At 39.1% G+C, this 16,920-nt stretch overlaps 1 protein-coding gene across 23 annotated transcripts in view; it reads right to left on the bottom strand.

Moving 5' to 3' along the window:
- Positions 1 to 691: 691 nt before the first annotated feature.
- pleca (plectin a) overlaps positions 692 to 16,920 on the bottom strand; it is a 112,940-nt gene continuing 96,711 nt past the window's right edge. For all 23 annotated transcript variants that reach the window (XM_084131885.1, XM_084131869.1, XM_084131880.1 and 20 more), the window contains 7 exons: positions 16,333 to 16,471; positions 15,862 to 16,215; positions 15,615 to 15,698; positions 15,421 to 15,525; positions 15,167 to 15,265; positions 10,329 to 13,673; positions 692 to 9,281 (listed from right to left, as the gene is read on the bottom strand). In XM_084131885.1, coding sequence (XP_083988011.1) covers positions 2,964 to 9,281; positions 10,329 to 13,673; positions 15,167 to 15,265; positions 15,421 to 15,525; positions 15,615 to 15,698; positions 15,862 to 16,215; positions 16,333 to 16,471 — 10,444 coding nt within the window. In that variant the 3' untranslated portion in view covers positions 692 to 2,963. The remainder of the gene's footprint in view (positions 9,282 to 10,328; positions 13,674 to 15,166; positions 15,266 to 15,420; positions 15,526 to 15,614; positions 15,699 to 15,861; positions 16,216 to 16,332; positions 16,472 to 16,920) is intronic.

Raw genomic sequence — 16,920 nt, 5'->3', positions numbered from 1 at the left:
TTTTGGTAAGTTTAGGTGGAGATAGAGTTAGTAGCCTATACTTTAAATATTTTGGCAAAGCTCAGAGATAGTTAATTAATCAAAATACACACCCAACGTGCAAATAATCATTAATGCCACCATTTAACCACAATGTTTTGATGACATGGTAATTATGAAGTTAACCTTGATTTACCGGTGTCTTTTGGCTCAGTATGTTGGTTTCTTGATTATATGCAAATATTGTTGTGTTTTTTTTTTTTTTTTTTTAATGAATAAGAGATTTGTCGGTCATGCTGTGAAACACCTCAATACTACTGTCTTGCACATTTACAGTGATTAAAAATGGTGCATTTCTTTCTTCTAAATATTCTGTTTAGAAATTTTTAGATTTTCATTAGATTCACAACCTTTCAAGCATTTTCTTGTGATTATGCAAATTGAGTGTGTGTAAGCTTGAGGGAGTTTCTAACACATTGCAAAACCACATAGCACATAAGCATGATACAACCTCTCTCTTACCCTAAGGCGAATGTCTCAGTTAAAGTTGATGGATTTGAAAAGATTACATAAATTGTGCATACACTGATTTAAACCATTATGTAGGTAAGATATAACCAACTTTAATAGATTTTTAATGCTTTTAATTTGGTTTTAATGCTGATGGTTGACATTTTTTCCTACCAAAGAGTTGACACATGGGTAACTGACATTGTACAGCAGATATTTAATGTTTATTTACAATAGGATATTAACATTTCATACTCATATCATGCATTTAATATCAGAACAGTTTCAAATATACCTTTTAGTGCCTCAAAAAGCTTCCTTTAAAAGGGTTTTGCTGAGTATTGTAACTGATCATATTGCATCATTTTAATCATGTTAGTAGAACATAAAAGCAGAGGATATAATGTAGGAAAATATAACTAAAATTGAAGTATTATGATTTATATATATGTACAGTGAACCAAAAGTCTAAAAAACCACCAAACAATACATTGCATTGGAGAGACTGAAACAGATTTTCTTTTTGTGCCTTTGAAATTCTTATCTTAGTCTTTCTTTCCGATTACATGACTACAATTTTAGATGTCATAATTTGTTAACCTACAGAGTCCTTGTTTTTGTACACATCTACATTCAGTTCAGAGATCAATATTAAATTATTTGTAATGCTCGTCAATAGGCCTACATCATTATACCAACACACAATATATTATTATGCAGAAACTGATTAACAGTGGGCTAGCATTCCAACGTTTCTAGTTCTACACTAAAACACTTCAGATTTAGTGTTAAAATTGACCATTATGGGTGAATATCAGCTGACTAGACCATTAGTGTTTAACCAAATAAATGTAACAATTCTTATATGGAGCATAAACAAAGGTAGTGGAACATGTATGTTGGTTGAAAGATCACAATGTGAATCTTTTGAAAGGAGCAATCCATTCCATATTCTCTAAACACACAAGTGAAGCTCAAGTGGCAGTGCAAGATATGGAGCTATTTGATGATTCAAAACAAAGCTAGTTACTATAACAAGTGGGGACATGAATTTAAAGAGGTAGACTGGGCATATTCAAGGTTCCAGGTTTTTTTCTGCTAATTGCTTTATTGTATTCTAAAAATCTTAAGTATTTTATGGAATTTGACAAAAATCATTAACCATGTCTTCAAGTCTACATTAAACATTAATACCTCGGTTTCTGTAAAATCAGTTGTCAGGTGTGAGTAACTATGCAATTCTGTAGACATAGTGCCCTCTCAGAAAGACACATCTTATAAAAAAACGAGACCATAATTTTTATCATTATCATTTATAATATTAAGAATGTTTAATTTGATAACTACACAGTGCATGAGTTTTTCTGCAAAAACAAAATCAAAAGCAGGTCTTTGAATTGACATGATTGGCCAGGTTAGTTAATATTTAAACTGACATTGTAACATAGAAGGGACTGTCCCAAGACAATATAACACTTTTATGCTACAATAAACATTAAAAATTTTACATCTGTATAATAATATAATCTGCAGTGAAACATTATTATCGTATTTAGGCTTTATTTTTCAAGCCTATTGAAGGTGAACATTACATTTACAAGAAAGTTAATGCAGACGTCACAAGGTTAAGGCGCAAGTGAGGTTCCCTTTAAAATGAGACGATTGTGGGAAGTTGGGATGTGAGTTATGTTTTTAAAGATTTTTCTCTGTCATCTTGAGAGTGATTTGTGGCAAATTCTGTAATGATGTTCTGTTTTTAAGATGACTGTAGGATGGGTAAATCCATTTCACTTTATCTGGTACGACTGCATAGCACAAAGTTTATTGTTTTCTAGTTTTCAATAATGAGAAGAGAATGACTTTCTACTGAACAAAGGCCATGGCAGTGCTGCCAATTTTTTGTTTATTGGCATGCTCCTAATCATGAGTGTCCAAATGGACTTTATTCCACTCTGCAGATAGTCAACTTTTTTTACCATGCTGGCTTAAAATATTCAGTGGTGTACAGATACCCTAGGGATCTTTACACAAAAATATATAACAAATAACTTTTACATCTCATCTGAAGCATTACCATATCCTCTCTGAGAAATCTATACATTCTTGAAACTTCTCAGTATAATTCATGTGCCAAAGTACAAGGTACATGAAAAAAAAAAAAAAAAATACAAAAAGAGAGGCTATAAGTATTTAACACTGCTAAAAATTGAAAGGATTGAATATAAAAAATATATGATTATGATTCTGCCATGAATGTTGTGCAGAAAAAACTGTATATGATAGTTTCATATTGTCATGTGAAAATTAAGAGAGAGAAAAAAACAAGTGACAAACATATGTATATTAAACTAAATATATAAAAATGAAATAAAATATTAAAGCCAGTCTTATATAGCAATATTATCCCCGTAAGTAAAAAAGCCCATTAGCAATATCATGCAGAGCAGGATAAATGTCCTTTTTGTGTACATAAATTAAGCAACTAAAGAGGATTGAGTTTGTGATGATGTGAATATTCTCTTTTCATCATAGCAACAGTTCCTGCCTGATGCTAAAGCTGTAAGGGCTTGCTTTAGCTCATCCATCTGCAGTCCAGCATGTGCCCCTGAATCATAACGGCGGCCATAGCTAGTGGGGCTGTAAGATGAAGAAAAACCCATGGAGAAACCTGTACCTGTAGCATCAAAACTTCCCCTTCTAGAGCCTGATCTTGAACCAGTTCTGGATCCAGACCTAGACCCTGAAGTTGATCCAGAGCCACTGATGCTGTATGGGCTGTAAAGACCTTTACTGGACTGGGAGGACGCTTCTAGCAATCTCAGGCCAGATCCTTCCTCTATCATACTTCTGTCCATGGCGTCCTTGTATGAGATCTTGAGTTTTGTTTTGGGGCAGGTGAGGTATTTGGAATATCCACTGACATCTCTTAGTTTCTGTGCAGTGCGTGCATCTAGATTGCCCTTCTTAACAGCATCATCCAGTGATACTCTTCCTGAAACATCTGGTTCAATCAAACCGCCTGTTAGGTACTGGACTTCAAGGAAACGTTGGCCAGCTTCATAGTAGAGCCAACCCTTCTTTAAGGCTTGAGAGGCAGACATTTTGGTTTTGGTTCTTGGATCTTCAAATCCCTGAAAAGCTTTCTGTGCTAGGTTGATACGATCAACCATGATCTTGTCCACCAGCCCTTTGTTCATAGCATCAGCAACAGAGAATTTCTCTCCAGTGTTTGGGTCAATAATTCCCCCTGTGCATGCTTGTGCTTCTAGTAGTCTTTGACCAGTGATGTTGTCAACTAGATTCCGATGCATAGCCTCCGTAACTGACACCTTTTCCAAAGTATCTGTATCTAAGATTCCAGCCACTGGTCCAGTTTCCTCAGTTGGATCAGTCCAGGTTGTAGCTGGTGTCTTTATGGAGGGAATTGGACTCATGGGATAGGATGAGTTGGACCCAAAGGAAGATGAACGCGATCTGAAGCCACTCATATTGCCAGAGAGCATGTCAGCAAATTCAGTGATAGAAAGGGTACCAGCACGGTACTGGTCCAAAGCAGACTGGTCTATGAGGCCCTTGGAGATAGCATCATCAATGTCATACTGCCGTCCAGACCTTCTGTCAGTGATCATAGACTTGACAACACCATCTGATGATGAGGTGGTAATTTCTTCCCATTCACACTCTTGCTCTGCAAGTTCAATATATGTTTGATGGTCAATGAGTCCTTTGCGGTATGCCTCATACACAGACATCTCTTTTCCTGTTTCTGGATCTACGATAACAACTCTACGTTTGCGGACTGAGGACTTAGAGGACGTCTTTCTTTCCCGTTTCTTTTCTTTCATCAGTAATAGAGAAAGTCCAGTTTCAGGGTCTGTTATACAGCGCTCCATCAGCTGGAGGTAAGTTAAATTCTCCTCTGTGTTTGGATCAAAGAACCCCTTTGTGTCATCAGAGGGATCAGTGAGAATACCATTCATCTCCTCATCAAAAAGACCCCGCTTGTAGGCCATTTCAACAGGAAGTCGATGACTCTCTTCAGGATCAATGATTCCACCGGTGGCTATTTGAGCCTCGAGCAGACGAATACCATGGTCTTTCAGAATAAGACCTTTCTTCATAGCCTGGAACAGGGAGATCACCTTGCCAGAGTATGGATCTTTGTAGCCAGTCACAGCTCGTTCAGCAGAGAGAAGCTTGTCTTTAAATTCTGGTCCTACGACTCCCATTTTCACAGCTTCGTGGACATTCATTTTGAGATTTTTGATTGGATCAACCACATACCCAGTAGCTGCTTGGGCCTCCAGAAGTTCAAAGGCAGTGCCTGGTCTGATCATGTTCTTCTTCATGGCTTGGTAGACTGAAAGTCGATCTTTTGTAGCCTCTACAAACACGCCTGCAATAGAGCTGATGCCTTCAAGATATTTCTTTAGGTCTTTACTGAGGTCCTCAACAGAAATGGTACCCTCCATGAGTGCTGTGTAGGTCTTCTGATCAATAATTTGAGAGCGCAACAACTCCTCTGGAGTGATTTGTTTTCTAAGGCCCTTAAATAGAAGTCTCTTGTCCGCCAGAGACAATAATCGTAAGCCACTCTCTTTATCAACCTTGCATCTTTTGAGAAGTAGGGCATAAGACAGCTTTTCATCTGTTGTTGGATCTATAAACTGTTTGACATCTCCACTTGGATCAGATATCCTCTCACTGGTTTCTTTGTTCATGTAACCACGTTGCATGGCGACATCAATTGGGAGGTGGAAGTAGTACTCTGGATCCATGAGGCCACCTGTTGCTACCTGGGCCTCCAAAAGCTTCATGGCATAATCCTCAGGAACAAGGTTCTTTTTCATGGCTTGGAATAGAGAAATAACCTTACCGCTGTATGGATCCTTATAACCTGTGACTGCTCTCTCAGCAGACAAGAGTTTGTCATGGATCTCTGGGCCAACAAGACCCTTCCGGACGGCCTCATCAACTGTCAACAATTCATCTTTCACAGGGTCAGTGATGAATCCTGTCGCTGCTTGTGCCTCCAACAGATCAATGGCAATGTCAGGTTTAATGAGACCTCTCTTCATGGCTTGGTAGATGCTAACCTTAGCATAGTTATCAGAGAGTATTCCAGCAATGCTGCCTGTTCCAAAGAGATAGTGTTTCACACTTGCCATCTCCATGACTTCCCGGATTGTTTTCTTGCCTTGTTTGAGCAGATTGTAAGTTTCAAGGTCTATAATACGAGATCTGTAAAGTTCATCAATAGTAACCCGGCGTCTGATTACATCACATGACATACTCTGCTCAGTCTTGATGATCTCTTTTTGTTCAATGATTTCAATTATAATAATGATCATCCTCTCTTTTGTGATTTTACCTGAGCGATACTGTTCAAGGAGCCTTTGTTTTTCCTCATCTGGAAGCAAATCTGATTTCATGACTTCCCATAAGTTCACTTGTTTTCCAGCAAAACTTTCATGTGGTATGTCTATTTGGGTATTAGCTAAGTCTGTCTGTGCTTGTTCCTCAGTGTAAACATACGATTTTTCAGCTTGCTCTGGAGTCTGGGCTTTAGAAAGTGGTAACAGGGCAATTCCAAATTCTGGATCGGCCATACATCTCTCTTTCAGTTGTTTGTATGTGATATTCTCATCTTTGTTTGGGTCAGTGAAACCTTTGATATCATCAGTGGGGTCTTTAAAAGATTTGGCTAATTGCTTGCTGAAGTAGCCACGCTGAATGGCTATATCACTAGGAAGTCGATGGCTATTTACTGGATCAATTATACCTCCAGTGGCCTCCTGAGCATCTAGAAGAGGTATAGCATGTTCTCTTAGAACAAGCTGTTTTTGCATTGCTTGAAAAAGAGAGATCTTATTACCAGTGTATGGATCTTTGTAACCAGTAACAGCTTTCTCTGCTGAAAGCAGTTTTTCATGAAGCTCTGGACCAACAATGCCAGTCTTAACAGCATCATCCACTGTAAACTTCTCATTCCTGATAGGATCAACTATGTAGCCAGTAGCTGCCTGCGCTTCCAGCAGGGAAGCACCTGTGTTTGATGTCAGTAGTTTCTGCTTCATTGCTTGGTAAATGCTGAGTTTTTCCTTTGTTTTTTCCAAAAATACCCCAGTAATACAGTCAGAACCTTGCAAGTAGCGTTTGATGGAGTCACTAACTTCTGCAGGTTTCTTTTTTCCTTGTTGGATTTTGTCATAGGTATCTTTGTCAATGATTTTAGATTCAAGCAAGGAACTGGCCGTTACAGGTCCTCTAAAACCATCAAAGTCGCCCTGTCTCTTCATTTCTTTTTCATCCACTGTAGTGATCACAACCTTGATCAGTTTTTCAATTGTAATTATTCCTGATCTATATTGCCGGATGAATTCAATCCTTTGTTCCTCTGTGAAATATTCAGAATTGATAATCTCCCAAATGGTGACTATTCTTCCTTTAAAAACTCCACTGTGCAACTCAACTGTAGCATGGCTCAATGTCTCTTTAGTTTGCACATCAGAAACTGGTTCTATTTCTTTTGACTTGACTGTCTTTTCTGTCTTTTCAGATAGTGGAAGCAATGGAAGACCAGTCTGCTTATCAGGGATGCATCTTTTCAGCAGTTCAGCATAAGTGACATTTTCTTGTGTGTTTGGGTCAATGAATACGGTATTGGAGACTGATGGGCTGCTTAAGTCTTCATTCATCTTCTCATTTAGGTATCCACGTTTATATGCAATATCTGGAGTGATGCGGTAACTTTTCTCAGGATCAATAATTCCTCCAGTTGCAAGTTGAGCTTCCAACAGACGGACACCTTGGTCTTTCTTAATGAGATCTTTTTGCATTGCTTCAAACAGGGATACAGTTTTTCCAGTATATGGATCTTTGTAACCACAAATAGCTCTTTCTGCAGACAACAATTTCTCATGCAGCTCTGGGCCAACAACACCACTTTTGACTGCTTCATCAACAGTGAGCTTTTGATTTTTCACTGGATCAATTATGAAGCCTGTTCCAGCCTGGGCCTCCAGAAGGTTTAGCGCAGACTCTGTTCCGAGCAAGCCCTTCTTCATGGCACCGTAGAAAGACATCTTTTCAGAAGTTGACTCGATCTGCACTCCAGCAATACAGTGTGTCCCCTTAAGGGCTTTCTTGACAGGTTCAAGCTCAGAGACCTCTTTAAGAGTAGCTTTTCCATTGTGCAATTTGTTGAACAAATCTTTATTAATAACCTTTGCTTCCAGAAGTTCAGAAGCTGGCACTGATGATCTCAAACCATCAAATGCAGGTTCCTTCTTGCTCTCCTTGTCCTCTACAACAGTTATTACAATTCTAATAATTTTTTCAACTGTAATTTTGCCTGTCTTGTACTGACGGATAAGATCCTTTTTCTGATCTTCAGTGAAGTACTCGGAGTTTATGACCTCCCAGATGGTGACAGTCTTTCCTTTGAATCTTCCAAATGGAACTGTTAGGTTTGCCTTACTAAATACATCTTTAGTTTCCTCATCAGTATAAGTTCTTTCAATTTGGGCTGCATGTTCTGTGATTGGTAGTAATGGAATGCCTGTCTCAGGATCTGGTTTGCATCGCTCCAGTAACTCAGAATAAGTGAGGCAATCCTGAGTGTTGGGATCAATGAATGTTTTTTTGTCAGCAGGACGGCTGGACAGAATTTTGCTTAGATCATCATCAAGTTGACCTTGTGTGCATGCCATTTGGAGAGTTACACGGTGGCTATTGACAGGATCAACTATCCCACCAGTTGCATATTGAGAATCAAGAAGTTTTGTGGCCTGGCCCTCTGCAATCAAACCTTTTTTCATTGCTTCAAACACTGAGATTGTATCTCCAGTGAATGGATCTTTGAATCCTGTGGCGGCCCTTTCGGCCGATAACAACTTGGTGTGCAACTCAGGTCCAATCAAGGTATCCTTCACAGCTTCGCTTACAGAGAGTCTTCTGTTCTTAATGGGGTCAATTATGTAACCGGATGCAGCTTGGGCTTCAAGAAGCATCATAGCTGTGCTTTGTGTAATCTTCTTGTCCTTCAAAGCTTGATAGATGCTCATTTTCTGGTTGGGATCAACTATTACACCACCGATACAATCTTTACCTTTTAGGCACATCTTGACCTTGTCATTCTTAGAAAGCTCTTCCACATTTGTTTTGCCTTTCTTAAGCTTGTCAAATTCTTTTTTGCTGAGCACACCAATCTCATGAAGTCTGTTTGCAGGCACCTTCTCTCTGATTCCATCAAAAGCCAAGGGTACATCTTTTTTCACACCATCCACTTCTGTAGAGCCATTTAGGACCTTCTTTGTTGTTTCTACCATTGTCATTTGAACTAACTCTTTTTCAGGGACTTTGTCAGTTTGAATTTCTATCTCCTTGGTGTGGGATGGCTTTTGTGAACTCTGAAGCAGCTGGAGTTTTTCTCGCAAGTTCTTGTTTTCCTCTGCCAGAAGCTTCTCTTGTTCAATTCTTTTCTTTTCAAGCTCTTTCATTTCTTTTTGCTTGGCATTCATCTCTTCCTCAGCATCCTTTTGCTTTTTGATGGCAGCATCCATGGCAGACTGAAGTTTCTTTCTCTCCTCCTCCAATTGCTTTTTCTGACGCTCCTGTTCATCTTTAAGTGCTTCAGCCTTCTTTACTTCCTCTTCAAATTGCTTCTCCAGCTTCTTTTTCTCTGCTTCAATGGCTTTCTCCTTCTTCAGCAGTGTCTCTTTTTCTGCAAAGAAAGTCTGCTGGAGGATAGTCTTTTCCTGCTGTAACTGTTCTTGTTGTACATTGGCCATCTGTGATAAAACAGCATAAAACAATAATTAATTCAATGCATGACATGGAAATTACTGTATAAGGAAAAATATAACTGCACAACTCAATACAATATATTTATAGAACAGATAATTTAGCATTTTAAGATGCAGTTATATTCTTTCTTATATAATTATTTCTCTTATAATTACACCATAACTTGCACCTGTCAGTGTACTTTTTAATTGATCTCTGTTGTATGCTGTGATGTCACATTTATATAGTGTATTGTGTCTATTTGATTCTGTGGTTATAGTGATCATTGAAATGACAGTTAAGTACATGCATATCTTAAAGTTATATTTTACCCACAAATGAAAACTCTATCATCATTTACTCACACTCATGTCGTCACAAACCTAACCGTACTTTATTCTGCAGAGCACAAAATATTTTGAAGAATGTTTTAACCTGTTTATGTCCATACAATGAATGTCAAAGCGGGTGAAAATTATATTGGAGCCCATTGACTTTCATTGCATAGGAAAAACAGATATATTCTTCATATTATCTTTGTTTGAGTTCCACAGAAGAAGCGAGTAAATGATAGCAGATTTCACTGTAATGACAGAATCAAAAGAATACAATACACTATGTAAATATGACAACTTCACAGCATACTAAAATAGATATTAATTAAAGGTATTAATTAACAGCTGAAATATATTTAGTTCATTGTTGAATTAATAGGTAAATATGGACATTTTAGGAAAATTACAATACATTATAGTGCCCAAGTTACAGACATTAGAAACTATTTTAAAATAAATAGTGATACCAACAATGTGCAAATAGGCTGCACAACATAACTGCAAACTAAATAAATACATCATGGACACTAGTGTTAAAGGGGACCAGAACAACTTTGTTCATAACAATTGCAGGCTTTGTTATCACTGAGACTGGTAACATGCAATGTACATGAACAAAGGTTCAGAAATTGTATAAAACTGTTAATTGTTAATTAAGGTGTTTAAGGCTAATATATAAAGCACTAGATTGCAGTACTACAACATATAACACAATACCTCTTTTGATTGTTTTTGTAAGTCAGCAGCCTCTTTTTTCAATTTCTCCTTTTCTTTCTCAAGCTCTGCAATTGCTTTATGCAGATCATCAGCCTCTTTTTTGCTCTGCAGTCTCTGTACTTCCAGTTTCTCAACAACAGTGTATTTTTCGGAAGTCTGTTTTTCAGTGTCTAGCAGACGGGTTTTGATTTCATCAGCTTGTTTCTTGAATTTTTTGGCTTCCTCCTCTGCTTTTGACTGAGCATCACTTAGCTGCGTCACCTTGATTTTTAGTTTCTCAGCCTCTGCGGTAATCTCTAATTGCCGCTTGCGTTCAGCCTCTAAAGATTTCTGGAAACCTACAGTCTCCTGCTCCAGACGCTGCTGCATCTCCTTTTTGGCCTCTAACAGCTTTTGAGCCTCTACCTGTGCCTGATCTTTTTGTTTCTGGAGCTTTTCGGCTTCAGCCTTCAGTTTTGTCGCCTCAAGAATGGCCTGCTTTTTCTCTTCCAGCATCTTATCAGCCAGTTCCCTCTGTTTGGCAAGATCTGACTCGGCAATTTGCCGTAATCTTGCAGTTTCTTGAGCCTCAATGTTAAGCCGTGCTGCCTCCTCAGCCAGTTTTTTCATGTTCTCAGCCTCTTCCTCAAGGAGTTTCTTTGTGTTGTCTTTATCTTTCTTCATAAGCTTTTGGTTTTCCTTTTCAATTTTAAGTTTCAGTTTTAGTAAGTCCTCCATCTGAATCTTAACTTTAGAGAGCTCATCCTCTACTTGAGCCTTCTGCTTCATAGCATCACTGACCTCTTGTTTGAGTCGCTTAAGTTCATCATCAAGGATAGATTTCTGTTTGTCTGTCTCATCAAGTTGCAATTTAACCTTCACTAACTCCTCCTCAACTGAAGACTTCTGCTTCAGGGTCTTTTCTGCAAGCTTTTTGTACTTGGCCATTTCAGCATCAGCCTCTTGTTTTTGTTTTAAAGCAGCAGCCTCTGCCTCAGCCCGCCGGGAAGCTTCCTTTTCAGCCTCCTTCCTCAGTTTTTCAGCATCTTCCTGGGCTTTGGCCTGTTTGGCAGCTTCAGCCTCAGCTGCCTGCTTTTGACGTTCAGCTTCCTCTGCTTTCTTCTGCAACAAGGCAGCCTCTTTCTCAACCTTGTCTTTAGCCTTTTCTGCATCTTGTGCCAGTTTCTTTGCTTTTTCAAACTCTTCCTTGAGATTATCCTGCGCCATGCTGTCTTTATTTTGCTGGAGAAGAACATTTTGGGCTTTCTGTTCAGCAGCAGAGCACTTCTGTGTAGCCTCTTTGACTAAAATGATCTGCCTCTCGGCTTCTTTCTCTGCAATCTCTTTCTGCTTTTTGGCATCTTCTGCTCTCTTTATTAGACGCTCAACCTCCTCTTGAGCAGCTTTGTGTTGTCTTGCTGCCTCTTCTTCTGCAGCTTGGATTTTTTTCACCTTGGCCTCTGCCTCTTTCCTTTTTTTCTCCTCTTCCAAAGCAAGTTTTCGGAATTTCTCTGCTTCTTCTTCAGCCTTCGCTTTGCTCTTCTGTGTCTCCTCTGAGATGCCCTTCAGTTTGTTGAGCTCAAGTTCAAGGTCCTGTTTGCCAGTTGAAGCCTTTTCGAAATTGAGTTTGAGAATGTGGATCTCCTCCTCCACCACTTTCCTCTGCTTCAAGGTTTCTTCAACGATTTTCTTTTGCCTGTCGAGCTCAGTGTCTGAAGACTTCTTGAGCTGATCGATCTTTTCTGCAATTGCTTGCTTGTGCTGAGCCGCTTGATCTTCAAGAACTTTCCTCTGGTAGGCCTCGTCTTCGGCTTTTCTCTTTAAGCGGTCATTTTCAGCCTCCTTCTCTTTCAAAGCGATCTCAGCCTCAGTTTTTAGACGGGTTGCCTCGTTGATAGCAGCTAACTTTTCTTTGAGGATCTTCTCAGCCTCTGCTCTCTGACGGGCAGCTTCTTCTTCTGCAATTTGCCTCTGTTTCTTTGCTTCTTCTGCAACTGACCTCAGTTTAGTTGCCTCCTCAGCCAGTTCCCTCATCTTGGCAGCCTCAGATTCAAGTAGTTGTTTGCTCTTTTCAGTGTTTGACAAAGACTCTTTCTCAGCTTTGGATTTTACCTGTAGTAGAACTTCCATCTCCTTCCTAACTTTGACCAGTTCCTCCTCAAGCTCCTTCTTCTGTTTAACAGCGGCATTGACATCATTTTTGAGACGCTGGAGCTCATCATCCAAGACAGTTCTCTGTTGTTCAGCATGCTCAAAATCTGCTCTTAACCTAATAAGCTCTTGCTCTGCAGCAAGCTTCTGTTTAGCTGTTTCTTCAGCCATCTTTATTTGGTTCTCCAGTTCCTTTTCAGCAGTCTCTTTCTGTTTAAGGGCAGCCTCCTCAGCTTTTCCTCTCTTCTTTGCCTCCCGTTTGGCTTCCTCTTTCTGTTTCTCCGCTTCCTCCTGAGCTGTAGTTTTCTTATTGGCCTCTTCTTCAGCCTGGAGCCGGAGCCGGAGCGCTTCATTAGCCTTCTGTCTCCATGTTTCTAGCTCCTTCTCTGCCTGCTCTCTTGCCTTATCTGCTTCAGCTTGCTGCTTTTTGAGATGTTCTGCCTCCTCCTGCAGTTGAATGACCATCACCTGTTCATGTTTGAGTGATTCTTCCAGTTTTGCTGTCAATGATGTTTGTTTACTCTCAAGCTGAGTGGCTGCAGTCTTCTTAGCCACTTCCTCTATCACTTGAATCTGTCTTTGCTTTTCCAGCTCTGCTTGCTTCATGTGCCTCTCAGCTTCCTCAGCTTGAAGCTTGAACTTCTCAAGATCCTCAAGTGCCTTCTTCTTCTCTTTGGCAGCCTCCTTTTCTGCCTCTGATTTCAGTTTAAGCTCCTCTTCTGCCTGGCGTTTCTTCTGAGTCTCTTCGGCAACTTGCTTCCGAAGCTTCTCTGCCTCATCCTGTGCTGCCTTTCGAAGTTTTTCGGCATCTGCAGCTTTTTCCCTGAGCTGTTGAAGCTCTGTTTGAGCAGTGTTTTTTTGTTTCATCGTCGTCTCTAGCTGGAGTCGGATTATATGGATTTCTTCTTCAATTCTGGTCCGGCTGTGGAGGGCTTCCTCTACCTGTTGAGTCTTAGACTTGATTTCCTGCTCAGAAAGGCTTTTGAGCTCCTGAAGCTCTCGTTGGATATTTTGCTTCTGTTTCTCAGCATCGACCGCGACGTCCTGTCGTTTGCTGACTTCATCTTTCATCTTCGTCTTCAGCTCATTCGCCTCTTGTTCTGCTTTAGCAATAGCCTTTGAGTGAGATTCAGCTAACTGCCTTTGCTTTTCTAGCTCGGCCTGCATCTCGGCCAGTTTTTTTCTATCTTCTTCCTTAAGTTTTTCGGCAGCTTTCTGTATTAGTGAAGGTAAATATTAGGGGAAATAGAAACAAAGTTAAATATTTAAGTGTTAGATATTATAAGTGCATGTACGTACATGCGAATGCAAGTACATGGACAAAGTTACAGGGTGCTATGCTAAACAGAAAAACAACTTAAGTAGTTATTTTATTAAGGATTATATAAAGTCACAATGTTTGGTACACAAAATGAGACACAATCACTTCACAAAACACCACTACAGCTGGAATATCGAATGGTTTCATGCTAATGAGGTGTTATCACTGGATACATTTTTTAAATGAATAAAAACTTTAAAACTCTACCCTGTCATTTTGAAGACTGAAGATTTGTGGTTTTTAATATATTTTACATTAGAGTGAAAAGGGTTACAGAATGTGTTTTGGATTCCCTTTATATGGAAATAAAATATGGAAATTTAACATTTTAATAAATTACAAACTATTATTATAAAGGGTCAATGAAGAAAGAATATTTGAAAATGTATATTCATAGTATTATCATGCCTACAACAGAACAGCTTAGTGATGCAGCAAAGAAAGAATGAGACTTATTAAATAATGTTTAAATAATGCTAGACCATAAGGGGGGAAAAGAAGAAAAACAGGTCTGATGAATGCCAAAGTGTAGATTTTGACAAATCCAATAATATATATTAATGCATATTTTTGTGCATATTTTGGTTAACATATTTCTTAATAATGGCAAAAATGCAAATGTAATTAACAAGGGACTGGAAAAGGATGAACATGCACTTTTGTGGACAATTTACCTCTTTAGCGCCCAAACATGACAAACATTCATCATGATAAAGCACTGGCAAGCAGTTTAGAGAAGCAGACAAGAAAATAAAGGTTAGAAAGGAAAATGGAAACCAAAATTGAGCAGAAAACAGCTACAGAAGAAGGGCTGACAGTCAGGCTGAAGCATACTCAGAGGGAAAATCAACAAATAGTGTACAAAGAAATGATGGGTAAGAATGCAGCTAAGCAGCAGACAGAATCCAACCAGGAAATTAAACTAGCGAAACAATGTGGCATCACTGGTACGTTGCACCATGCACTAACTAACAGCATATTTTAAGTTTGCTTCAGACTGAGAGCTCACTATAATGGAAGAAATATTAAAACACCTCCATAGTAGTAAACACATAATGAAAGACATACATTGTGAAAGAAATGGAATGTGCTGCACCACTAGCATTTATATTACTGAAGGCCTAGGTGAGCAGCTCAATCTGTTACATTTTTGATTTCCAGAACTTTAACCTTTAGCACACGGCCAACAATAGCATATTTCAACTTCACTATTGTGTTACTCTTTGATAACTTAAGATAAAAATGTAACTGTGTCTCATATGGTTTGTACAGTGAAATAAAAACATATTTCATGTGTCCATACATACACAAATTAAACTACAAAAGGATCAAGTTAGTGAGTTAAAGTTAGTGCTAGAATACTAAGACTTTAGGTTTTGATACTTACCACCTCATCCTCTAGGCGGCGCTGTGTCTCAATTATGAATTTAATATACTGGGTCGAAAGAGTCATCAGCTCACTGTAGCGTGTTCTCAGAGTCACATACTGAAAGATATTTTTGAAGTTACTTGGCATGTCAAAGAAGATCAATAAATAAAAGCCCAAGTAGAACCGTATAAGTTAAGTGCATAGTGTATGTAAATGAATGCATATAGCAGATTAAGAGCCAAAGACAGGTGGATATCAGATATCTAGGGTACCTCTTGAATGATGTCATCAGATGCAGACTCCATTTTGGTCTTCTTCAGAGGGGAAGCGATGGGCTCCACATGAGCTTTATAAGACACCAGCTGGAGCTCATAATCCTGGATGAGAACATTCAGTCAGAGTGCTACTCATAAATCATTTAGATATGAGTAAAATATGTATGCGGTGTTGTAAAATATGTACACACCTTTATGGCATCAATGTATGCTTTAGCATATTTCTGGCACTCATCCACCTTGTCCTTGTTCTTCTCAATCTCCTCAAGCAGTTTCTGTACAAATAATGGACATGACGTAAATAAAAAGATTATTAACATGATTTTCTAGCAAAATATTATATGATTCATTATATAAAGCATTGAGAACAGAAAATTAATTAAAACACTGCATTTCAGATTGACCGACAGATGGATGGATGGATGGATGGATAGATACCTTCTCCTGGGTCAGCTGCTCTTGAAGGGCTTTGCTGTCAATGGGCAAAGCATGGAGCTTGTCCTGCCTCTGCTTGGCATCTGCTATCCAGCGGATGAGCCAGTCCCAGCTCTGTCTGTAAGCCTGCATCTGCCTGCTCAGAAGGTCAAGTTCTCTCTGCCTCAGCTCAATCTGAGCGAACACAGCCTGCCAGCGGTCCTTCAGGTTGCCCACCAGCTGCCTGTAGTGCTCCAGCTCTATGTCACGTTCACTGTGCAGCTGAGACATACGGTCGGTCACCGCTGTAGCCCTTTGAAGCTCCTCTTCCAGGCGGTCAAACGTAGCTTGCTTTCCCTCCGCTTCTGAGCGCAGTTTCTAGAGTCAAAAAAGAAGGGAAGAACATTAACAAGTTTGTGAGGTCATGTATGATTTGAGCTTATAGTGGTAAACAATTTCATGCATAACTGGGTTATTGCGCGAGAGACAATGTACCTGGAGCTGTGTTTGAGTGGCCTCAATCTCTTTCTCATTAACAGGAACTTTGTTCACATCCCGCAACTGGTTCTCATATTTATTGAGAATGTCTTCTGCTCCTTGTGTGCTGCGGATTACCATGTCGATGGTCTTCAGCCTTTATGGACAAAAATAATAGGATCAGCATAATTTTATATGGGAAGGACAAAAAGATGACAGAGTGGAAAAGTAAAAAAAACATTTCTATTGGATACTTCAATCTAAATAAGTTCAAAAGTTTGGGGTTTCTACAAGGATGCATTACATTGAAAGTGACAGAAAAAGATTTATATAGTTACAAAAAATGCTATTTCTATTTACTTTCTATTGAACTTATACTCATCAAATAATCATGTAAAAAGTATCACAGTTTCCACCAAAAAAATAAACAGCACAACTGTTTTCAACATTGATGATCAGCATATCAGAATGATTTTTGAAGGATCATGTGACGCTAAAGACTGGAATAATGGCTCCTGAAAATTCAGCTTTGCCATCACAGGAATCAGAGCCGGACAGTAACGGAGTACATTTACTTGAGTACAGTACTTGAGTACAATTTTGAGG

Source organism: Abramis brama, assembly GCF_963993115.1.
Source record: "Abramis brama genome assembly, chromosome: 12".
NCBI classification, from domain to species: domain Eukaryota; kingdom Metazoa; phylum Chordata; class Actinopteri; order Cypriniformes; family Leuciscidae; genus Abramis; species Abramis brama.
This window is presented reverse-complemented; position numbering and strand designations above follow the sequence as displayed.